The sequence below is a fragment of the Danio rerio genome, chromosome 5, assembly GCF_049306965.1.
Source record: "Danio rerio strain Tuebingen ecotype United States chromosome 5, GRCz12tu, whole genome shotgun sequence".
NCBI classification, from domain to species: Eukaryota; Metazoa; Chordata; class Actinopteri; order Cypriniformes; family Danionidae; genus Danio; species Danio rerio.
Window position 1 is genome coordinate 37,874,880 of NC_133180.1, and position 25,807 is coordinate 37,900,686.

A 25,807-nucleotide genomic window follows, 5' to 3' on the forward strand; every position below is an offset into this window, starting at 1 on the left:
ATGGAGAGAGGGGGGTGTCATGCTTACGGCATGTGACAGAGAGAGAGAGAGAGAAAGGAGGAGGAGGAGGAGCAGAGAGAAAGGTATCATCAGCAGCAACAGCAGTGCAGCACAAAGACGAAGGAACACGTTGGAGGTGTGGAGAGAGAGAAGGAGAGAGGCTGAGCTTTGAGGAAGACTGAGCTGTTTGCCGCAGACATGACCACGAGCTCATCACTCAAGCGGACATAACCTTGAAGATCCTCGCCTGCTGCTGCTGCCACACACACACACACACTGGAGCACAGCGATAGAGTGTGTGTGTGAGGGGCGTTCAGGCGTTGCTATGCGATTCAGGGAGCCGCATCATCACCATCATCATCACCCGTGTGCTGCTGCATGTGTGTTTCTTCAGAAACTAATGGGCAGCAGTGAGCGTGTGTGAGCTGCAGTTCAGTGTGCATGTGGAGGAAAGGCTAGAAGAGGTGTCTGTACGATGCAAGAGCAGGTGAAGCGTCCTGCACCCTGAATGTGTGTGTGTGAGAGAGACTGAGAGATGCAGTATGGTTGAAGTCTCTGTGCCTCAGCATCATCAGATTTTCTGCTGCAGATGCTACACTAGCTCATCTCCGCACTAGAGTGCTGCCCTGACACACACACATATACACACCAACGGACACGGACGCAAACGCTCGCACACACACGCGCACACAGCTGCGGCTTTCAAGAGGAGCCCCAAGAAGCTCATCACAGGTCAACAGAGGGACACTGGAAAAGTCGCCGAGGGCAGAGGTCGTGACACCTCAGGCTGAAGGTCGGCAGGGAAGTGAGAGTCATAAGCGCGGCATCATGGGAGAATGGACTATATTGGAGAGGTTGCTGGAGGCTGCGGTACAGCAGCACTCTACTATGATCGGCAGGTAAGAGCTCTAGTGCAACACACACACACTCCACAGAGTGCATGTGTTAGATGTGTGTATTTAGGGTTAAGAAAGTTCACAATAGTAAATGCAATAGGTGAATTAACATTTTCTATATGTATTCTTTTCACTTATATAAAACAAAAGTATTACATATATACATGAATTTAATTTTCAGACCTTAAATACAAAAAACATGTATATATGTAAACCATCGTATATATTATGTGCTGTGTAGATATGCAAACTATAATATACAGGTATATATTACTATTTTTTATGTGTAAAATAGTTTTTCAATATTTAAGGTTTGAAACCAATGAATATTCCAATGAATGGAAGTGTGTAGATGTGCTGTTATTAATGAGAGATAGAATGAGAAATCCATCCATCCATCCATCCATCCATCCATCCATCCATCCATCCATCCATCCATCCATCCATCCATCCATCCATCTATCCATCTATCTATCTATCTATCTATCTATCTATCTATCTATCTATCTATCTATCTATCTATCTATCTATCTATCTATCTTTATCCATCAACTCATCTATCTATCTATCTATCTATCTATCTATCTATCTATCTATCTATCTATCTATCTATCTATCTATCTATCTATCTATCTATCTATCTATCTATCTATCTATCTATCTATCTATCTATCTATCTATCTATCTATCTATCTATCTATCTATCTATCTATCAACTCATCTATTTATCCATCCATCCATCTATCCGTCCATTAGTCCATCCAACCACCCACCTATCCATCCATCCATCCATCCATCCATCCACCTATCCATTCATCCATTTATCCATCCATTTATCCATCCATTTATCCATCCATCCATCCATTCATCCATCCATCCATCCATCTATATATTCCAAATATTTGTCAAAGAATAAAAAGCACAACATTTGCTTAAATAATTAAGCAGCACATCACTGATAAGAAATGTTTGCAGGAAATCAAGACATTTGAATGATATCTAAAGATCATGTGACTGTAGTAAAAAGTATAAAAACGCAGGATGTTAAAAGTAAATTATATTTAATTTCAAAATATATTAGAACAGAAAGGAGGAGATTTAAAATAATGTTTAATGTCATTCCTGCATAAATGCATTATTAGGGAAAATAAGAGACTTCTTTCAAAAACATCAAAATGTGTTTTCAAAATCAATACAGAATGCTGCTGGTTGTTTCAGAACTGTGTACAGTCCTTACTCTCCGAGGCAGAATAAATATTCAGTTATCGATATGCTGCCTTACAGTCTCAGACCTAGAGCTTTGCTATCAATCGAGAGATTATAAATGTGAGTGTTGAAAATTAAAGATTGATATAAAGCATATTGACATCAGCAGGAATGGAAATTAAACTTCAATTAAGACAAACACAAAACACAAACACACATGCACACAAACCATATGTGTCATGAAGGCATGTTAAGATTGGGAGAATCAAGCACATTTGTGTATGTGCGTGTGTGTGTGCATCAAACTTGAGTAAGCACTACTCTCTGCTGTGCTCATTAACCTTAACTGCAGGTAGCCTCACACCAAGGGCATGTCCTTCTTCTCCTGCCTGTGTGTGTGTGTTTTTGCACAAAGAGCTTGAAAGTGAGTGTGTGCAGGACACTCAGGGTTATGTATATTATTTCTACTGACATATGGAAAATTGCATTCAAAGAAATGTTTTTAGGAAGAATGAATTCATAACTAAGCTAATTACAGCAGATGGATACAAACTCAAACACATTCTTCATCAGGCATCCCATCAGGGCCATCAATATCAATTCATTTTCGTTTTGTTTTACAGTGCCCTGCAATCATTTTGGCTCTCTAGTAAATATGAGAAAAGAAGCCTGTGAAATAAAACCTTTATTGTTTAACCTTTAGACCTTTTTTCCTCAATATAACAGCAACAACAAATGAATGCCACAATTATGATTGTTAAAAATGTTTAGTACTGGATAAATACTAGGAAACCAGGACCACTGTTTTACAGGGTCAAACTCATTTAGTCAATGATCACAATGGAAAAGTTCAAGATGATTGTGATTTGTGGCAAAATATGCTGAACTTCACAAATTGGGAAGTGATCATGAGAAATAACAAAACTCTGAAAATGCTCATTTCCGCCAACAGGCCAATAATTACACAGCAAGCATTTCCTTGAGCTTAAAAACATCTAATAGATGCCTAAACATAGATGTCTTGCCTATTATAAATGATAATAAATATCTAACAATTATAATAGACATCGATAGGCAGCACAGTGGCGCAGTGGGTAGTACAATCGCCCTATTAGATGTCTTTTAATCAGTAAGACGAGTGTCAATCCTGTCCAAATACACTGTTTGTAGGATAGTTTTAGTGATCCCTAATCTCCAATATTCCGAGCTGCAGAAGTTAGATGAGTCATAGGGCCATAAAATCTCCAAAAAGTAAAACCTGGCGTCAACAAATCTTCAAATCATCCAAAAACAAACTCAAGCTTCTTTGGCCTTTTTGTTAATATTATAACTAAAGATCAAAAAAGTTGTAAACACATTTTTCGCTGCCTTCTTTGCTCATATTTACCATGGGTGTCAATATCGTTGGAGGACACTATATTTCTATAGCCGTTAATTAATTCAATTTTTTAGGGAAGATTTTTTATAGCCTGAGTCAAATCTTTTCAAAGTGCTTACTCAGCACTTTGTCAAACATGGCATTTTTCATCCGGTGGACCTTCAGCCGGTAACAAAATCCGTATTTCACTTGAGGTGGTGTAATAAACTTCCTTCAGGACAGCACTGCTTTAACCAGCAGTCAATCCATTCACATCGATCCATCACAAAACATCTGATGCATAATGGGAAGCAGACTTGCTATCGTTTAATGAATCCTTAATGTAGGACTGTCTGAGGTTAGCAAACGCTTTCATTTATTATGCAACACTGTGTAAAGGAAATGCACACATATTAGTTATTCATGGTGGGAACTTCTTATTGACTTCTGATGTTGTTTTTTAATCTCAGGTATTAATGTTTTCTATGTATCTTAATGTTTTATGTTTACAACACCTGACAAAAGTCATATCGCCTATCCACATTTTAGGAAAAACAAATAATAACTTGACTTTTAGAAGATCATTTGGTATCAGAAGTGGCTTATATGAAAGGCAAGGGCTCTAGATTATGCTTATTTTACCAAAATAAAATATAATGATGCCTTGATTTTTAATTATTTAAAAAGGAAGTAAGGACTGCATCCGGACATCTCTGCAATGACTCACATAACTTATTAATAAAGTCATCTGGAATGGCAAAGAAAGTGTTCTTGCAGGAGTCCCAGAGTACATTAAGATTATTTGGATTCATCTTCAATGCCTCCTCCTTCATTTTACTCCAGAAATGCTCAATAATGTTCATGTCTGGTGACTGGGCTGGCCAATCCTTGAGCACCTTGACCTCCTTTTCTTTCAGGAACTTTGATGTGGAGGGGGAAGTATGAGAAGGAGTGCTATCCTTCAGAAGATGTAATCTCCTTCTCATACAGAACTAGTTCTAATGTAATGGGCAGCACAAATGTCTTGATACCTCAGGCTGTTAATGTTGCCATCCACTCTGCAAATCTCTTGTACACCTCTATACTGAAGGTAACCCCAAACTATGATTTTTCCTTTACCAAACTTGGAAATCTTGGGTCCATGCGAGTTCCAATCGGTCTTCTGCAGTATTTGTGATGATTGGGATGCAGTTCAACAGATGATTCATCTGAAAAAACTACCTTCTGCCACTTTTACAAATGATTACCTAGAAATCAAGTTGTTATTTGTTGCTCTTACAACTGTAATAGATGACAAAACCTTTGTCATGTACCATGTGTCATGTTATGTACAACTTATATTGACACCATGCTAGATCTTTAAACGTTTATCAAAACATTATTTAGTGGATTCACAAGATCCTTTTACCTCATTGAGAGACCTCAGAATGAAGATGATTTTTGTTCTCACTATTGGCCAAAAGAGATGTCCAGTCAAGGGAAAAAATTACATAATTCTTCATTCAAAAATACAGAATTTATTTAAGTGTAGGTTTTCTAAAGATATTGGGAAGCTGTATCTGGAGAGTATGAAACTTTAATGTGCTCTGTGCTCCAATGGTCTCTTCAGTAATAATGTAAAGAAACATGTTTATTGAGGAAAGTGCAGGAGAATGAGTGCCAATCCAATACAGTATAAATATTAATAACTCTTTTTGCACTTTATTTCTAAAGAGAATTTTGAGAATATGAAGTTTTGCATATTTTAATTAAATAGTTTGCCACTTTGTTTTAGCAAATTATTTTCCTCAAATAAATAAAAACTAATTCTAGAAACGTAAAAAATGTACAATACCAGTAAGAAATATACTTTAAAATATTTTGCTCATTGACTTTATAGTGTCCCAATAATTGTGGCACATATTTTTTTGTTTTTTTATAAAACTGTGCTGTTAGCAATTTTCTCTTAATAAATGTTTTTTGTTGTTTTTTCTATGCAAATACCAAACAATAAGTAAATTTTTCATAGCTTTTTCTGATCACATTTACCAGGAGTGTCAATATTAGAGTATGACACTGTAAAAAAAAATTATTAGTAGCTGTGTTGGAATTTGCATCCCAGCGAAAAATGTTGTGTTTAAGAAACGTCTAATAGACATCTAAACATAGACAGCTTGGCTAAAACAAGGCTAAACTTGTGAACTTGTGTCAGTGTAAATCTAATATACATGTAAGAATAGCCCAAAACTAGACTAGTCATCAAATAGAGGACTATAAAATCAGACAGACTTTATATATGTAGTCAGTCATTTTTGTTTGTTTGATGACTAGAGTTGGCCTATTCTTAGATGTCTATTAGATTTTAACAGCCCAAATTGCCTTGTTTTAGCCAAGACGACTATGTTTAGACGTCTGTTAGACATTTATTAGACATCTTTTAAAAACAAAAAAATGCTTGCTGGGATGGTTGTATTGTTAAAGTCACGTGTGTGTGTCTATGTGTGTGTCTGTGAGGCATGTGTGTCTTCTACTCTCTGTCTCTTTGAGGTCTGATCAAGCACTTGAGGCTGGATTCATAGCGACAAAATGAATAAATGAATGAACAGATGAATAAAGCCTCTACTATCATTCATCAGCTGTTGAATTCCCACCCTCCCTCAGAACACACACAAAGACAAACACACCGCAGCTCAGGCACTTTCATTCCCCAGCTTTAAAAGTATCCACACACACACACAGTTTTATTTCTGACTGAGAGAGACACAAGCTGTTGGGTCTGTCTTTATTCAAGCAAAAACAAATGCAACCACTTGTATGTGCGGTTGTGTGTCCTCACTCTCAATTGATTGCTGATCTGTTGTAGTTTCAGATATTCAATATTTTCTTCCCTCTGGTGTTTTGAGCGGTCACAACAGTGTAATCTATACCGTTCTACATTTACTGTCTAGTCAGGACAACACACACACAGAGACGCATGCGCGCATGCAGAGAGAGACTTCATGTTCATGTTCCTGTCAGCAGATATATTCGTTCTCAAATCTACTAATATTGCTTCACAGATTAAATATAGAATCATCAGTCTCTTGATCTTTCATAATCTCTAGCCACACACATGCACACACCTCATGTGACAATGCAGATGATTAAGCGGCACCTGAGAGATGGAATTGGAGTGCGTAACATGCTCATATTTCACCCAGTCTTTATTGCTGCGCTAGAAAGAGAGAGAGAGTGAAATAACCAAGCAATATATCTCCAACCTTAAAGGGAGAGTTCTCCCAGAAATGAAAATTCTCTCATCATTTACTCAACCTTCACATGTTCCAATCCAGGAACATTTTTTGGTATGTTGAATGGAAGAATGCCAGAAACCAGTAACTGACTTCCGTATTTGTTTTTTCCTGCTATGGATGTCAATGATTACCTGTTTAAAACATTCTTCAAAATATCTTATTTTGTGTGCAACAGAAAAAAAAAACAAAAAAAAAAACAAAACACTCAAACTGGTTTGTAATGCATCACATTTTCAGTTTTGTGTAAACTTTTCCTTTCAACTTTAAATCCTACACTAAGGGCGTAGCAATTTATTGCTTAAACAATACAATCTTTCAGTAATTTACTATTTCAAAATCTTGTCACAGCAATATCACCCTGCAACCCAAGACTGGTTACTTACTGAAGCTAAGCAGGGCTGAGAAGTGGAAGTGGTGTTAGTGAGGCCAGCAGGGGCCGCTCAACTTATGGTCTGTGCAGTGGTGGAAGGAGTACTGAAAAAGCATCCTTAAATAAAAGTACCATTACTTGCCTAAAAAGGTAGTGTGAGTAGAGTAAAAGTACCTGTTGTAAATATTAATCAAAGTACAAGTAAAAAGTATCTTTTATAAAAGTACTCATGAGTAGTGAGTATTATCGGGCTGACGTTGTGTTCTGATGTAAACCTGGTTTTCATTTCCAAACAAAATGCAGCTACTCCACGACGTTAGAGTACAATTTCAATCTGACATCATGTTGACGTCTTGTACCTGCTGGGTGTTTAAGGCCATCTCGGTCATCATACAGTAAATATCCATCATCTTCTCATCAGTGACATGCATCTAAACCAGGGGTGTCCATATTCGGTCCTAGAGGGCCGGTGTCCTGCAAAGTTTAGTTCAAAACCCAATTATAGGCACCTGGGCTAGCTAATCAATCTCATACTAGGCTTTCTAGAAAAATCCATGCAGTTGTGTTGAGGCAAGTTGGAGCTAAAATCTGCAGGATATCGGCCTTCCAGGACTGTGTTTGGGCATCCCTGATCTAAACAGTCTCTACTTCAATGCGTGTAAAGATTTTGAACATCTTCTTGGACACTTTTAATGCTTCCAAACAGTTTGCTGCAATGTAAAGTGCACATGTCTTGAAGTTGTTCATTATGATGCAATTTACCTTCTATGTGGGATTTGATTGGACAGGAATTACAGGACTGATTTTTCTAATCCCCATAGACTAGAAAAAATAAAGTAGTGACTGCAGGTTGAAGGAAAGTAGTGGAGTAAAATTACAGATACTGCACTAAAATGTACTCAAGGAAAAGTAAAAGTACACATTTTTAAAACTACTTAGTAAATTAAAATTTCTGAAAAAAACTACTCAGTTACAGTAATTTGAGTATTTGTAATTAGTTACTTTACACCACTGGGTCTGTGTGAATCCTAATGCCCCAGTATAGTGAAGGGGGCACCAAATTGTCAATGAGTGACATCTTTCAGATGAGATGTAAAACTGAGGTCCTGACTCTCTGTGGTCATTAAAAATCCCATGGCACTTCTCGTAAAGAGCAGGGGTGTAACTTCGGTATCCTGGCCTAATGCTCTTCTTCGGACCTTACCCATCGTGGCCTCCCAATCATCTCTATCCTGAATTGTTTCTATTACTGTCTCCCCACTCCACCTATTGCTGGTGTGTGGTGAGCGCACTGGCGCTATTGTCCTGTGGCAGCCGGTGCGTCATCCAAGTGGATGCTGCACACTGGTGGTGGTGTGGAGAGACCCCCCTCATGATTGTGAAGTGCTTTGTGTGTATGGCCTTACATGATAAATGCGCTACATAAATACACATTACTCACTAACTTACTAGAGTTAATACTTATTTATGAAAGAATCAATACATTCCGAAAGACATCAAATTCACCAAAAGGTAAAGACATTTAAACTGTAATGAAAATTTCAAATTCAAATGAATTCTTTTAAACTTTTTTCCATCAATAGAAAAACAAAAATCATGAAAAAACATGGCATTTTTCTCTAAGTTGAGCAAACATCAATATTTTTGTAATATTATTTGCTTCGTGAGCATCAAATCAGCACATTAGAAGGACACTAATGACTGGAATAATGATGCTCAAAATATAAACAGTGCCAAGTTAATGATTATGAACCCCTTGCAGAATCTGAGAAAATGTGAATAATTGTAAAATTAAAAAGAAAAATATCTAAAAATGCCTTTTTAAGTTGTAATGTAATCTGTGTTTTTGAAACTAATGAAGATTAAATTATTTAGAATCCTATACTGACTCATGATTATATTACACTGCACTACACCAGGGTTTCCTAAACTTTTCAGCCCGCAACCCCAAAATAAAAATGCCAGTTACTCGTGACCCCCAACATTCTTTGAGGTTGTTATACATATAAAACCTTGCGCACCATAGTGCACACATACCAATAGGCCCAAGTCTTTTCATCGTTAAATTTTGGAGAATGCCACTTGGAGACCATCCTCCATGTTCAGTTGTGGCATGTATTTATTTTTGGTGTACATGAGTGCTGTAAAGGTGTCAGAAAGTTTAACTTAGTGCCATGAAATCAATGTGCTGCATCTGACAATATTGCTGTGTCTTTAATAAATCATAATCATCTCAGGGGTCACAAAAATGTAAAGACTGATGGCTTTTTATTTTCATGTTGTTTGTTAATGTTTATTATTAACATGTAACAATGTTACTATTTTGTTCTTCAGTAGGTTATGGATAAAATATGATAATCCTTATAGTTCAATACAATTAATTTTCTAGAAATGGGGGTCCAGACCCTCAATTTGGGAACCACTGCACTACATGACCAAAATTTGATCATAATATGATCATACAGTTTTTTGATTTGATTTGATTTATCAAATTTGGACTTTTACTATCTTTTTGTTAGGAAAATTTGTCCCTGAACCCACATCTTTATGGGGACTTTGCATAGATGTGATGTTTTTTATACTACACAGATTGTATATTTTAAATATAATAAGTTATCTAGACAGTATTGAGGCTTGCCCCTGTCTTTGATGGCTCTATAATGAATGTGTTATGAAATTAAGTTTTAACCGTTTTATATGCGAGAATGTAGTTAACCTGGGCTTGCCACCTGGAGTTGTCCATTTGGGACCCATTTGGGCTTTCCCACGTGGGACCCATCTGCGCTGGCCCGCGTGGGGCCCACAGAGGCTGGCCCGCATGGAGCCCACCTGGGCTTGCCTGCGTGGGACCCACCTGGGATGGCCCGCATGGGGCCCACATAGGCTGGCCCGCATGGAGCCCACATGGGCTTGCCCACATGGGGCCCACCTGGGCTGGCCCGCATGGGGCCCACCTGGGCTGGCCCGAGTGGGCCCACCTGGGCTGGCCAGAATTATTATTCATTTTAATACTTTACATTTAATTACAGCAGTTTTTTTTTTTATTTGTTAAGAACAGTGCCATTTTTAATATTTTTTTAAAATCAAATTTTAATTTAAACGATGACATTTTGTTTATCTTTATTTTGTACCTGTAAGTGTGTTTTTGTTCAAACAATTTATTATGTTTAAAGTGGCTGAATATAATACATTTTCGTAATAATAGGATTTTTATCTGCCACTTTTGTGAACTGTGCAGAGCTGTAGCCACTTATTTAGGCCTTCCATGTATTTCAATACCCGTCATTATGGTGATACTCGGAGAGACAATATTTTCTGAGGTGTTACTTGGTGAAAAAAGTTTGAAAAACCCCTGGGCCAGACATTATTGAGATTTGCCCCTGTCTTGATGGCTCTATAATGAATGTGTTATGACATGAAGTTTTAACCATATTACATGCGAGAATGTAGTTTACCTGGGCTTGCACACCTGGGATTGTCAGCGTGGGGCCCACATAGGTAGGCCCGCGTGGGGCCCACCTGGGCTGGCCCGCGTGGGGCCCACCTAGGCTGGCCCGAGTGGGGCCAACACAGGATGGCCTGCGTGGGGCCCACCTGGGCTGACCCGCGTGGGGCCTAGATGGGCTTGCCCGAGTGAACCCAGGCCCGCGTGGGGCCCACATGGGGCCCACCTGGGATGGTGAATGCCCCAGTAAATGCACTAGAAAAAACCTCTACAAGATCTAAACTGGTTTTACTTGTGGGGAAATATCGCCACAATGTAAGAAATACACACACTCCATCACACACCAGTTTATAGTAGGTCAACATGCTTTGATAAAGCCTTTGTACAAATTGCTTGTCTGAAGTCATGCTCCACGCGTGCAGCTACATTACTCTTTTATTTGATCATGCTTTTATCTATTTCATTGTTTTTGTCTTCTGGGATTTTATGATTTCATTTTTTTTTCACTACTTGTCTTCTTTCATTTTCCATACTCAGGATGTAGGACAGAACTAGTTGTATCTTGTTTGAAGTAGGAAGTCTTTATTGACACAGAGGAGACACAGAGGAGGAGAGAAAGAGAGAGAGAAAGAGTGGGGGGTTTGGGGAAGAGATGGAAAGCATGTGAGGTAAATCTCTAGTGATAGTCATTTGCAAACACATATCTGTCCTGGTGTCCTCGTTTTCTATGTTTGAATAAGTGCGTGTGTGTTTTGGGGTTTATTTAGCAATCCTTTGGAGACAAACATGTCTAAAACCGTTATTTGAATATGATAAAAGCTCCCTTTGAGGGCATTTGAGGACGCCCTCATTTGTAAAATCTATTCAGAATAATTATTTTAAATCCTAAAAATGCAAATAAAACAGCAAAACGAGTTTTGTTAAGGTTAAAGTAATTACAATTAGCGTTTGAAAAAAAACTAAAGAAATCTGTTGTCCTTATTCTGAAAGCACAGTACACATTTGAATGTGTTTATGTGTGTGTGTGATAATTTATTGTATGAAAAACCATAGAGAGCCATATTAAGGGTATTTCAGTGCCGTGTGTGTGGAGAGACAGAAAGGCAGTCACACAACACAGGTCAGCTGTAAAAAATGAGAAGAGATGGTCAGCTATAAATAAATGGCTTCCTATAAGTAAATGCTTTCTTATACCTGGTACATTGTTTATCTGAGTGTGCGGTTTGATGTGGAGAAAGAGAGAAATGGAAAGAGTCAGAGAAAATTTCGGAAAAGCTCTCAAAGTTCATGAATTTTTGATAGTTTTGGAGAAGACGCTGTTAGTTTTTTAGCAATCTTCCCTTTTCTTATACATCAAAATAAATATGAAATGTTCGAAGGATTATTTGGAGAACCTAAATAAAATAGTGTCATGTGGGGTATCTGTCCTATCAACATAATCATGACCACTCTACCGGCCACATCGCTTGTAATTGCATTTTTTAAAGAGAAAAATAACTCTTAGCTTTTGGATCAAATCTTAAGGTTTTAAATGGCTTTGAAACAATTTTTGTATGAAAACACACACTTATTGTAACCTTGTGTTCACTTGGGTTTCTTCCAGGTTCTCTGGTTTCCCCCACAAGTTCAATTTATTTTTATTTTTCTCAGCCCATAGTTTTTTATGTTTCATTGTTAAAACTAAAATACTCTAAAACACTCTTATTTTCCCCAGAAAACTTCAATGTTCACTCATTTCAAAATCTTGCTCACTCTTAAAGGGATAGTTCACCCGTAGTTCAAAGTTTCGTTTGTTGAATACACACGGCAAAATTTTGAAGAAAGCTGGAATTCTGTAACCATTGACTTCCATAGTATTTGTTTTTCCTAATATAGAAGTCAATAGTTACAGGTTTCCAGCTTTATTTAAAATATATTTTGTGTTCAATAAAAGAAAGAAACTCATAAAGGCTTGAAACCAATTGAGAGCAAATAGTGAATACCTTTTTGAGTGAACTATCCCTTTAACTCATAAGACTTTCAATCATCTTAAATACAAAGTGGCAATATTTTTCTGTGAAATCCTCCCTTGATAGGTGTAATCCAAGTCTTTTAAACGATTGCTTTATAAAATTAACACATTTAATTAAAGCTTTTATTAACTTACAACATTGATCACCAAACATCAGAACTACCATCCACCAGACCAGCTTCATGCACAAGAACAAAGCTCATTGATTTTTTTAAAAAGATCAAAGTACCATGTGACATGCAAGATTGAGCCTCACTGGAACTCTTGTCTGTCTGTGAGCAAATCTGAATGCTGTAACGTTGTTCAATGATCAGTATTTTAGTTAAGCAAAGACAAATTGACATGAGTTCCTCTGAAAATCCAATCATCTCTCTGCACGAGACCTGGTTTAAACCACTTGGTTAATATGAATTATTTTTAGGATCTCCGCATGTATGGTTTAAATCATCAGAGTTCTGGGCAAATAGAACAAAATCTCTCAGATTTAATAAAAAAATCTTCATTTTTAATTCCAAAAGCCAATACAAGTCTTTTGGGCTTGAAACAATATGACGATGAGTAAACAGAATGTTCATTTTGGAGTGAACTCACCATTTAATATAATAAGTCATTTCACATTTCAAGTAAACCATTCGCATTAAAAAAATTATTACTGGAAAATGTTTACAAATAAAGACAAAGGCTCAAAGAAAAAATGTTTTGTATGAATTGGAAGGTGGAAGCTGGACACACGTCATACACAACATAATCTGTTTAAGGTTTGTGCGACTTTAGAAACAACAACAGCACACAAAGCTCGACAATCGTATGTCCAAACATGGAGAGAGCCAGTGTACCGTACACATTTACAGCTGCTTGCGCTCTCTCTTTCTCTCACACACACAAAGCCCTGCTATACACAGGTTTCATTCACTGTAAATTACGGTTCTGATACACTAAACACAGCATGTGTATTACTACACACACACACACACACACACACCAGGTGCTTAAAAATGACTCCTTCATTATGTTTGATTTTATGAATATGCTGTGGTGATGCTCTCAGCGTCTCACTCCATCTGTCTCTCCATATCTGTCTATTTGTCTCTCTGCCCATCTGTCTGTGTCCTCTTCCCTCTTTCCATTCCTTGTTAGATTCATGCTCTTTCTCTCTCACCTTGAAATGTCTCTCTCCCTCTCTCCCTCTCTTACGGCAAGATACTTTGACTCTTATTCATTTGCTGATATCCTGATATGCATCTTGTAATATCAGCAATTGCATTTTTACTCAATGAAATGTTAATTTTGATATGAGGAACTGGATTTCTACTAATAGCAATAGCAAATTTCAACATCAGCCATCACATTTCCTCTAGTAAAAATGTCAATTCTTAATATCAATAACCATTCATTCATTCATTTTCTTTTCAGCTTAGTCCCTTTATTAATCTGCGGTCGCCAAAGCGGAATGAACCACCAACTTATCCAACATGTTTTTATGCAGTGGATGCCCTTTCAGCTGCAACCCATCAGGAAAATATCAATAACATATCAGAAAATACATTTCAACTAGTCAAAAATATGACCATTTAGATTTATATGTTACCACAGAATGCCATTCAGATCCATCTGCTAATAACAAAAATAGATTTCCTACTTAATAACATTCTGTTTTCACATAATCATTTCTAAGAAATATTATTTTGATATCAATGACATGATTACCAGTAAAAACAGATATTCCTGATATCAAGAATTCAGTTATCACTAATTGAAATGTAATTACTTGATATCGTAAATCTCTTTCAAAATGCTTGGTATTTTTTCATATCTGAAAATGCATTTCTAATATTAATAGTCAATCAATATCATATTCATGATTTCAGAAATGGTGGCCGAGAGAGCTTAACATGCTGCAATTTAAGAAAACCCATGCACACATGCTGCAAATCCTGACAACGCAAACACATTTTTAAAAAAAAACGTGCTGCATTTTCTCACAACACATTGTAAATGTATCAAGGACACCCCAGGACCCAGCTATTTAGGTTATAGCTATTTAGGGTAATAAATACTAAAGACAGAGGAATTGGGATGTTAAAATACAAATATATAAAATAAAAAACAAACAAAAGACTTAAAAAGATCACCTACAACTCCACAAAGCAATAGTCATGGCGTCTGTCACATTTTTGCATCCACTTGAAACATTTCCATTGTGTTCCTTTCTCTTTGCATTTGCGTTGTGAGAAAATGCAGCGTGTTTTTTTAAAGATGTGTTCATGTTGTGAGGATTTGCATCACGTGTGCTGTCAAACTGATAAAGATCTTTTCTCAATTTGCTGGCATTTTCTTATAATTGCACATGTTTTCTTAAAGTGCTGCCTGTTAGTCTTACTCATCCACCGTAATTTTCACTAACTGTTAATATAAAAATTAAGCAATTCAATTGTTAAAATAGTGATATAAAAAGTGAATTTGGAATTTCAAACTCAAAGAAATTAATTCTTAATATTAGAAGTTGAATCTGAAAAGCAGTGTGTGGTGACATTTAACTGGCAAAACACAATTCTTGACAATAAAAATGACATTTTTATTAGATTAAATTTAACTTCTGATATCCAGATTGTAATACTTCTATGATGACATATACTGATATCAAGACTTAAAACTAGTGAAAACAAAATCATTCATATCAAGAATTTTCATTATTAATATTAGAAATCCTGTTTCCGATATCAAGAATTAGCATTTTCACTATTTTGGAATCAATTCATTGTTGAAATCAAGATTAATTATCCCGCAAATTAAATAAAATCAAAGCGTTTTCATCATCCCTCTATTTCCATTCTTAATTTTCCTCTTTTCTCTTTGTTTGTTCATTCTGTGCCCTTGATGCGCCCACTTGCTCTCTTTCCAGACCTAGTCTTCCCTCTCTTTCCCAATATCCCATCAATCATCTCTCTCTCTCTCTCTCTCTCTCTGAGTGGCTCACCACGGGGTTGCTATAGTAACGGGAGCAGGGAGAGGGGGATGTGCTGCTGATTTAAAGACGCACTGGGGCTTTTAGCCATTGATACAGCACTAAAGAGCTAACGTGACTTTATTCCAATCCTGCGCTAATGATTGTAAGCATTATATAAAGGTTACACTGTCTGCCGTTTGGGCCGTGGAACATCCCTCGCTGTTGTACTACAGTAAAGTGCCTGTGAGTTTGATCAAGAGTCATAACTGTCCTACTTAGCACAGCGCAAATGTTCACCATATGTCCATTAAAACCAACAGTCCAAGACATTACTGCACTAACATTAGAGCACAAATTATTTCCCATTATTCTTTTCACAGTCTTTTATTTGTTGCGGTTACATTTATTTCTTGAGGAATTCTTAGCACTGTACTAAATCATTTAGCTCTGGAGGGATGATGGACAAAGACGTATACTTAAATTCACATGAAGAGTTCCATCTGAGGTTTTCTTCTAAAATGAGCATTTTTCTCAGGATCCTATGTTTGTGTTCAGTTATTTCACTTTAAAGGCAATGCAGAAAAATAACATTTGCCTTAAAAGAGGATTTACTGAACACACACAGAGGAGCATGAGAAAAATGTCCATTTTAGGAGAACATTTCAGATGGCATTTAGAGGTTTTTGCATCTGAACTCTTCTCATCTAATGAAATGAATTTGTGTGTAGAAGCGTTAAGAATAATGCAATTAAATTACTGACTGATCAATTATTTTTAAGATGTTTGGTTGATGCCACAGACCTCAAATAATAGTATCCATACAGGGACGCTCGTTCTAAAATGTAATCTGCTCTCTCATAAATAAAGTACAAAAAGCTCTCAGTGTGGCACAAACCTTGGTGTCTATGAGTCTTTAATGGTACCTTACTTTTTTATCTGCTAATATGTACACTAATGTGTACTTTTAAGGTATCAATGTGGACCTATTATCTTTTGAAAAAGTACTGCCACACTTAAAGCTTTGGCACCTTTTTCTCTGACAGCGTGGCACCTATATTATACAATAATCTACATTTATTGTGTCAAAATGAGTATTACTAATTTTATTTGGCAAATTTTTTATTATTTAAATAAACATTTATTTTATACTTTAAAATAATTGTTTTTAATTTTAACTGTCATTTGTTTTTGTTTTATTTGATCAATAGTTAGATAAATTATTTATTTAAATGATATTTAATCATGTATATTTTTTATGGTCAAAAAAACAAATCAAGTTTACCAATTTTATGAATAACCACTTTTCTATGATTATAAAAATATCAACAGCAATAAATAATGCACAAGATAAAACACAATAATAATAATAATAATTATATATATATATATATATATGATGAAAATCTAAAACTGTTTTTAACGTTTACTTTTAATAAAAAATGTACAATTTCAAAGGGTTCGCATATAAAAAAATTTTTTTAAAGCTCTCAGTGTGGCACCAATCTTTGTGTCTTAATGAGTCCACAATGATACCTTACTTTTTTATCTGCTAATATGTACACTGATATGTGCTTTTATGGTACCAATGTGGTACTGCCACACTGACAGCTTTGCACCTTTATATACTGTTCTACTCATTTCTTTCTTTAAATTAATTATTTTTAATTTATTAATTTTAATTGTAATATCTTTTGTTTTATTTGATTGATAGTTAGATAAACTATTTATTTGAATGATATTTTATCATGTTGAATTTTTCAAATTAAATTGATTATAGTTATGATTTTGATTAAAATGTATTTTTTCTTTAATAATTGTTTTTACTATTATAGTTTTAACACATTCTTTACTAATTTTCACATTTATTTGTTTTTTTCATTCTAATGTGTTTTTATTAATTATAATTTTCAGGAATTTTTAGAATGATTATGTGAGATTTGAATAGAGAGAGAGAATTTTGAGTTTATTGCCATATTAGCGTCTCTTTCATGGCTATGTCATGGTAAAAAAAACTGATATTTTATAAATAATTACATAATTATAAATATATTCTAACAATTAAATGTCATCAACAGCAATAAATAATATTTGCAAGAAAAAAATACACAAAAAAAGTAGTAATAATTATGATAATATATACAATAAAAATCTAAAACAAAAGTTTTGTTTCTGTGGCAACACTGACATTTTGTTTTTTTTTCTCCTTTGAGTAAATGTTCATGTGTGAGTCTTGTGTGTCCGTTACAGCATCTTGTGTAAAGAACCTCATCATGTGTTTGCGTGGGTTCCCTCCGGGTGCTCTGGTTTCCCCCACAGTCGAAACACATGCGTTATAGGTGAATTTAATGAGCTACATTGGCCGTAGTGTGTGAATGCAAGACTGTGTGGGTGTTTCTCAGTATTGGGTTGTGCCTGGAAGGGCATCCGCTGCGTAAAACATATGCTGGATAAGTTGGCGGTTCATTACGCTGTGGCGCCCCCTAAATAATAAAGGGAATAAGCCAAAAAGAAAATTAATGAATGAATGATCCCATTCTGCTTGCCATTTGTTAAGACATAACACTTGAGTAATAATGCTGAATATTCAACATAGCAACCTTAACAGAATGTAAAATATACAGTATATAGCTCACACAATATGTGTATGTGTGTGTGTGGATGTGTAAGAAAATATATGTTCTCATGCACCAAGACCAACCCGCAATGTAATAACGTCATAGCAGGTTCTAGAGCAAGGTTACTGTGAGTGAAGGACGGTCTCACCACAAGTCTGTGTGTGTGTGTGTGAGAGAGAGAGCGAGAGAGTGGAAGAGAGCGAGACACATCCAGCAAGATTTGTGAGCACAAGCTGCATCTCAAGAGAGAGTGTGTGTGTGTGTGTGTGTGTGTGTGTGCGTGTGTGTGTGTGTGTGTGTGTGTGTGTATGTAAGACAGAAGGGTGGAAATGTCTCGCTCTAAATGGCATACTCACATTGAGCCCACTGTGAAAAGCTCTAAGGTGTTGTACTTCTCATCGGGACATTCACATTAGTGTCCTACATGTGAGATTGTGGGATAGTTGCTGTGTTCATGTCCTCGGTTCGTGTCCTTCATACTTGCTATGAGGTAACAAGTCATAATTATGGCATTAGATGCACAAGATGGCGGTCCATCTTCATTTGAATAATTACAACAAAATACAAAATCAGGGGCGGCACAGTGGCTTAGTGGTTAGCACTGTCGCCTCACAGCAAGAAGGTCGCTGGTTCGAGTCCTGGCCAGTTGGCATTTCTGTGTGGAGTTTGAATGTTCTGCCTGTGTTTGTGTGGGTTTCCTCCTGGTATCCCCCACAGTCCAAAGACATGCGTTATAGGTAAATTGAATCAACTAAATTGGCCGTAGTGTGTGTGTGCGTCAATGAGTGTGTACAGATGAAGGGCATCTACTGCATAAAACATATGCTGGAATAGTTGGTGGTTCATTCCACAGTGGCAACCCCTGATTAAAAAGGGACTAAGCCAAAGAAAAATGAATAAATGAAATGAATACAAAATGAACTGAAAGTTCATTACTTTTGTCTCAGTATGATGATGATGATGTATTTCCAAATGAAACTGAATATTGAGGAGGGTGTGTATGTTTTTTCTCACTCCTCCTCTCATCTTTCACTTATAGTAAACTAATGGTTGGAGGGGCGGGGCTAAGCATTAACTGATGCCATCAGAGAAGGACTGCCGTTCAAGAGTAGAATCAAATGGTCAGATTTTAATAAAAAATGAGCAAAACAAACATTAGAAACTTTGATGCAGACTTTAACTAATGAAGGTTTTTCACTTTCAAGGTTTTTATAACAATTTACGAAGCCACTTTAAGTTGAATCATATAAAAACTTTATCATATAGCAATGTCATATTCAAAAGCTTTTTTGTATATAAAAACTTGCTAGTGATTTATGTTTCATTTTTGCAATCTCTCTCTATCTTTTTATATCCCTTAGTCAGGCATGCAGTTTTGACAATTTCAACAAAAAATTACCATCAATAACCTGATTACGCCATGTTTCTCAATGACACCCTGCCCAGCAACTCAGAAACTCTGGGCTTAAGCTGATTTTCCAGTTTATCCACTCATAATAATGACTTTGAGATGCCATTCATCTATGTTAAATTCGTAAAATAAATGATCCGACATTACCTGCATCTCCTCTGTTTTTATCTGTCACTTTTAGTCTGTGCTTGTGTCTAGATTTGTGTAGATTGATAAGTACCAATTTTAAGCTTGCAGCTAGCTAATGGGTGAGCAGAGATAGGGACACACACACACACACATACATACACACAGACAGTCGTCCCAACACAAACTCTGATGGCCTCAATGCAGTATGACCCAGTTCTCCTCATCTGGGAGCATATGCCTGCACACATACCCACACGTGAATGAATGCTGAAATATGAAAGGCGCTCTTGAATGGCCTGCACAGGTTTGCCAGTGTATTATAAACCCTGTAACAGTCATTTTTAAATGCCTGGTGACCTTTTCGTTATATCATTCATTCATTTATTAAGGCTGCCAAAGTGGAATGAACCGCCAACTTATCCAGCACATTTTTTACACAGCAGATACCCTTCCAACTGCAACCCAGTACTGGGAAACGTCCATACACACTCATTCACACACATACACTACGTCCAATTTAGTGTATTCAATTCACCCAAAGCGCATGTCTTTGGACTTGTGGGGGAAACTGGAGCACCCAGTAGAGACCCAAGTGAACATGGGGAGAACATGCAAACTCCACACAGAAATACCAATTGACCCAGTCGGGACTCGAACCAGCAACCTGCTTGTTGTGAGGCGACAGTGCTAACCACTTAGCCACCATGACGGCCTTTTGGTTATCATTAAAACAAAAAATTCCAAATCTGCTTCGAGTGGTCAGAAGTACAACTAAACCAAAGATATTGCTCAATTAGTTTTTTCTTAAAGGGAAAGTCAAAGGGTTAAGGGAAGGGCAAATTAGTGTGAGACCTGATGAGAGGGTAAAGTTCTGCCGGCAATCTACTGACATTGCGTAAATTAAAAAACACAGACACAGCAACTCATCTCCATAAAGACCAACACAATCTAGCAAGAACAGCACAAAATAATGTAGGGTCACAAACAAGCAGAGTTGATGATCAGGTGTAGGTACTAACAACACAAACACAAAATACACTGTTGGACATTTACATTGCAAATGCCAGCAAATGGACAACTGCCAATCTCTGCAATCAAAAAGTTGTCATACTTTGAAGGCATACATCACAATGCCATGATGTCAGCAGTCAAAATGGATGAAATGTATGACCAAAATGCATTGATGAATTGACACACTGTCATTCCTCATACAAAGGACAGCCCACATTGGTTGAACAAGTGCTAACATGTTAAACTAGATATATAAGAAAAGTGTTTTTTTCTTTAAGGATTCCTATTAAGTTTAAATGTAATGGCCATACCTGTCAACATTGGGATGTGAAAATAAGGGAAATGCCCACCATAATAGGGGATACCCCCCCACTACCACCACCACCTCCACAAAAAAAAAAAAAAAAAAAAAAAAAAAAAAAAAAAAATCCCAAACTACTAAATTTGTTATTCTGGAGCTGTTTCATTGTAAATAAACACTTAAACGGTCAGTAATATGTTTTATTATTATTATTATTATTACAAAAGAATAAATAAATAGAATACATTAGCAGCACATAAATGAACAAACAGTTTAGCTTATAAAAATTAATAGCTTCAAGCTTCATTAAAAGCATCAAGTCATCAAATCTCATTAATCTTTTCTTCACTATACAATCTGATTAAAAGCAACAAAAGAATCTCATTTATTATGATATTTCAATTGATTCCATTAAATTACATTAAGTTGTTATTTGATTACATTAATTACCTTAAATAGAATAGAATAAAAGAGGTGTCACTTCAAAAATGCATTAAAATAACATTATAATGAAAGCATTCGATTGCTTTCCTAACTTTTTATGCTCATTTGGGACTAAATTAGTTGTGTTTAAAAAAAAAAACACCAAGATCGACATCTTTAGATGTAATTATTATTAATTATGTGTATATGTCTGTTCAAACACGCACCCAAAACCCAGACTTTCTTTCCACCTCAAATCCGGTATACAGAATTTGTTTGGGAAACAGCATCTATTTATCACTATGGAGCAATTTCAGTGGACAGTCACGCACCGCTATATGACTGTTTTGAGGATTGCATAGGAGGGGCGACGGCACCTGAAATTAAAAGGAATCCATCCGTTTTTATCTTTTTTTCACAGTGTTTTCATGCCTAAATAAACGGAACACAAAGAACGGACTCATATTTAATAGCAAGGGCCGTACCCTGGTGGTTTGGCGGTATGGGTTTCGTATAAGGGAGGATCGGCTCTTTATTGCCATCCTTCAGAGAAAGACTGAAAATACGGGAAAATACAAGAAAATACTTTTATGGGATGACAGCGAGATAGAAATGTGAAAGAACTGTACAACTGTAAGCTTTAAACCAGAAGAAGGTGATTTAAAATGCTAAATACCTGTGACATGTTTAAAGTAATTACTATCTGCATTTTTATGTGAAACGGAATTAGTAAAGATGTGCTGATTGTTAGTCTTGCCCAAAATAAAACAAATAAAAAAAACTCTAATCTTTTCTCCTTCTCTCTTTTTCCCTTTCTTCCCTATTCCTTTCTCCTCTTTTCTTTTCCCTAAAGGATCCTGCTGACAGTAGTGGTGATATTCCGGATCCTGATCGTGGGTATAGTGGGAGAGAAGGTGTATGAGGACGAACAAATTATGTTTATATGTAACACACTGCAACCGGGTTGCAACCAGGCCTGCTACGATAAAGCCTTCCCAATCTCCCATATCCGTTACTGGGTTTTCCAGATCATCCTGGTTTGCACGCCCAGCCTCTGCTTTATCACATACTCTGTGCACCAGTCTGCCAAGCACAAAGACCAGCGTTACACACTTCTGCATGGCCCTTACATCGACCACGGTCATGGGCCGAGCCGCAAGCTCCGCAACATCAACGGCATCCTGGTGCACCCGGAAAGCAAAGACGACCGCGAATGTCTGGATCTGAAAGACATTCCCAACATCCCGGCGGGGGTGACATACTCCAAAAGTGCCAAGATCCGCCAGCAGGAAGGCATCTCCCGCTTCTATGTCATCCAAGTGGTGTTCCGGAACGTTCTGGAAATCGGCTTTCTAGCCGGCCAGTACTTCCTCTACGGATTCAATGTTCCCGCCATGTTTGAGTGCGACCGCTACCCTTGCGTGAAGGAGGTTGAATGTTACGTGTCGCGTCCCACAGAGAAGACAGTTTTCCTGGTGTTCATGTTCGCAGTTAGCGGAATCTGCGTGGTGCTAAATTTGGCTGAGCTCAACCACCTTGGCTGGCGCAAGATTAAGACGGCCATCCGTGGCGTCCAAGCTCGTAGAAAGTCTATTTGTGAGATCCGAAAAAAGGATGTGTCTCACTTGTCCTCCGTGCCCAACTTGGGCCGCACCCAGTCTAGCGAATCAGCTTATGTCTGACAGCGAATAGGGGAGGGGCTTAGACGAGGTTGGGAGTGGCTGATGAGGCGACGGCCACGCCCTGTGCTGCAGACTTGACATGTGATATTTATGCATAGTTCGATCAGGGTGAGAGAGGGGGTAGGGTGAAAACAAAAAAATCTAAAGGACGAAGATCAGATTTGACATTCTAAATGACTTTTTCAGACTTTAATGATGGTTGGAGTGGAACGTAGCAGGGGCTCATGTTACTAAAACATATTTACACACATATTACAGACACACACACACACACACACACACACACATACTGATAGCTCTGAGCCCCACTAAACAACAAAAGTCTTCCAGCAAAAAAAGAGAAATTTAAGAATTAAATTGATTCAAGTTGCTTGATGTCAGAAAGAAAAAGATGTAGAAATAAAGCGAGGGGACTGCTCAGCTTGTGACTCAATGTAAAATATTTAAAAATCCTCTCCGGGGTCACTGCTGAGACATCCCTCACGTTTTGAACAGCCAGACAGAGTAAAAAGGAAGACAAAAAAAACCTGTACCTCAGCACAGACTCCTCTGCGCCTCTCCCCCACTCGCTTTCTGTCATTTAATTTCTCTCTTTCTGTCTTTACGCATAGTTTTATAGATATAGCTTTTAAGTATACAAGGCTTGGAGAGAAAATGAACATTTATCTTCTGAAAAGCCACCCCCACGTTTGCTGGAGGGATATAAGAGACTCCATCGTCATGCAGAAATCAACATTGACACATCACGGTCCCCTGAATCCCTCTATTTCACAAACCCCCAAATCATTACTGTACATATCCTAGAATATCGATATTGCAGCATTCATGTATTTCACACAATGAAATGTAGCTTTTGCCATTATTTTAAAAAAAGAGTTACACATTGATTGCCAAAAAGAAAAGAAAAAAATGAAAGAAAAAAAAAAACAATAATTGTGTTGTTTATCTGCATTTGTTCTGTAATGGACAGGAAAATTGTGATTTTATACTATGGGCATTTCCAGACAAAGGCATGTTACGATGCATTATTAGAATGGCTAGATAGTGTTAAGAGCTGTGTATAGAAACAGACAGTTTCTTTTTTTGCACCCAGTATTTTTGAGGTGTATTCTGAAGCATGCGGGAAGGAGATCTATTGCTCTATGGGAATGGCAGAGAGAGTCTATACTGAATAAGGCTCCAATGCAGCAATAATATATAAAGATATATATATATACATATATATAAATTATAAATAAATATGTCATAAAAATAAATGAATAAACCATTAAAGAAAAAAAATGAAATATAATGGCATAGAGAGTACTTCTTCACTTGTTTCTGTGTATGTGTGTCTGAAAGTAAATAAAAAAGGGTCGGTTTTCAAGAATCAAAGTAATAAAAGTTTAATGGAACTTTTTCATAAGCCTGTTATAATGCGGTTAACGGTCATCAGCATGTTAAATCCTTGAAAGTTTTTAATATTTGGATTTTTTTTTAAATTGTATAAACATTTATATCCATTTATGAATGTATTACATCATCTTTGCTTCAAATTACAAAAAACGAATGACCGCTTATGCAAGGTGTTTCTAATGCAGTGTTTATGGGACAGGACAGTACATTTGATGTTATTCTCTCCTCTGGCTGCCATCATCAGTACCACACAGTTTTTTTCCTTTTCTAAAAGTCCATTTGGGAGTTTTTCTTTCATTATTTCAGCAAATAAGATTGTAAAAGAATTATTTGTTATATTCTACCATACATTGTGCTCCCCATTCACTGTGATACCTGGAAAAGTGGAAAGGCTTTATAATCAGCTTTATATTTGATTCTAAATTGTTCTTTAAATTTTACATCAGAATGATTTTACATCAGAATTTTGCTGATTTTTTCTTTTATTTTCTGAGCACACAAAAGAATGCCTCACTAAAATGTCATTCACTGTACACAAAAAATATATATACATATTAAATGTTAGAAATATATTAAAAGACTGGATCATAGTGCAACCCTAAAATACCAATGAATTGTCATTTCAGATTTTTATGTTTTGCCACTCTCATTTGAATCACTAATTAACCGTTTTTAAAAACTTAAAATACAATTACATTTCTTATGATCATCTGTCATTCTTTTATATAAACAGTTGAAGTCAGAATTATTAGCCCCCTTTAACTTTTTTATTTTTTTTACATTTTTTAAATATTTCCCAAATGTCGTTTAACAGAGCAAGGAAATTTTCACAGCATGTCTCATAATATTTTTTTCTTCTGATGAAAGTCTTATTTGTTTTATTTCGGCTAGAATAAAAGCAGTTTTTAATTTATTATATTATTATATATTATAATATATTAAAATATCATTTTATGGACAATATTATTAGCCCCTTTGAGCTATTTTTTTTCGATAGTCTATACAGAACCAACCATCGGTATGCAACAACTTGCCTAATTACCCTAACCTGCCTAGTCAACCTAATTAACCTAGTTAAGCCTTTGAATGTTACTTTAAGCTGTATAGAAGTGTCTTGATAAATATCTATTCAAATATTATTTACTGTCATCATGGCGAAGATAAAATATATCAGTTATTAAAAATGAGTTATTAAAACTATCATGTTTAGACACATGTTGAAAAATCTTCTCTCTGTTAAACAGAAATTGGGGAAAAATAAACAGGGGGGCGAATAATTCGGGGTGGCTATTAATTCTGACTTCAACTGTATATATTATTTTAGACACATTTATAG

General features: G+C 36.5%; 1 protein-coding gene across 1 annotated transcript; it reads left to right on the forward strand.

Annotated features, from left to right (window-relative positions):
- Positions 1-790: 790 nt before the first annotated feature.
- Positions 791-23,106, forward strand: gjd1a (gap junction protein delta 1a). Its single transcript, NM_001128766.1, has 2 exons — positions 791-899; positions 22,248-23,106. Exons 1-2 carry the CDS (start codon positions 829-831, stop codon positions 23,074-23,076), a joined length of 900 nt encoding a protein of 299 aa, NP_001122238.1. The 5' UTR covers positions 791-828; the 3' UTR covers positions 23,077-23,106.
- Positions 23,107-25,807: the final 2,701 nt, after the last annotated feature.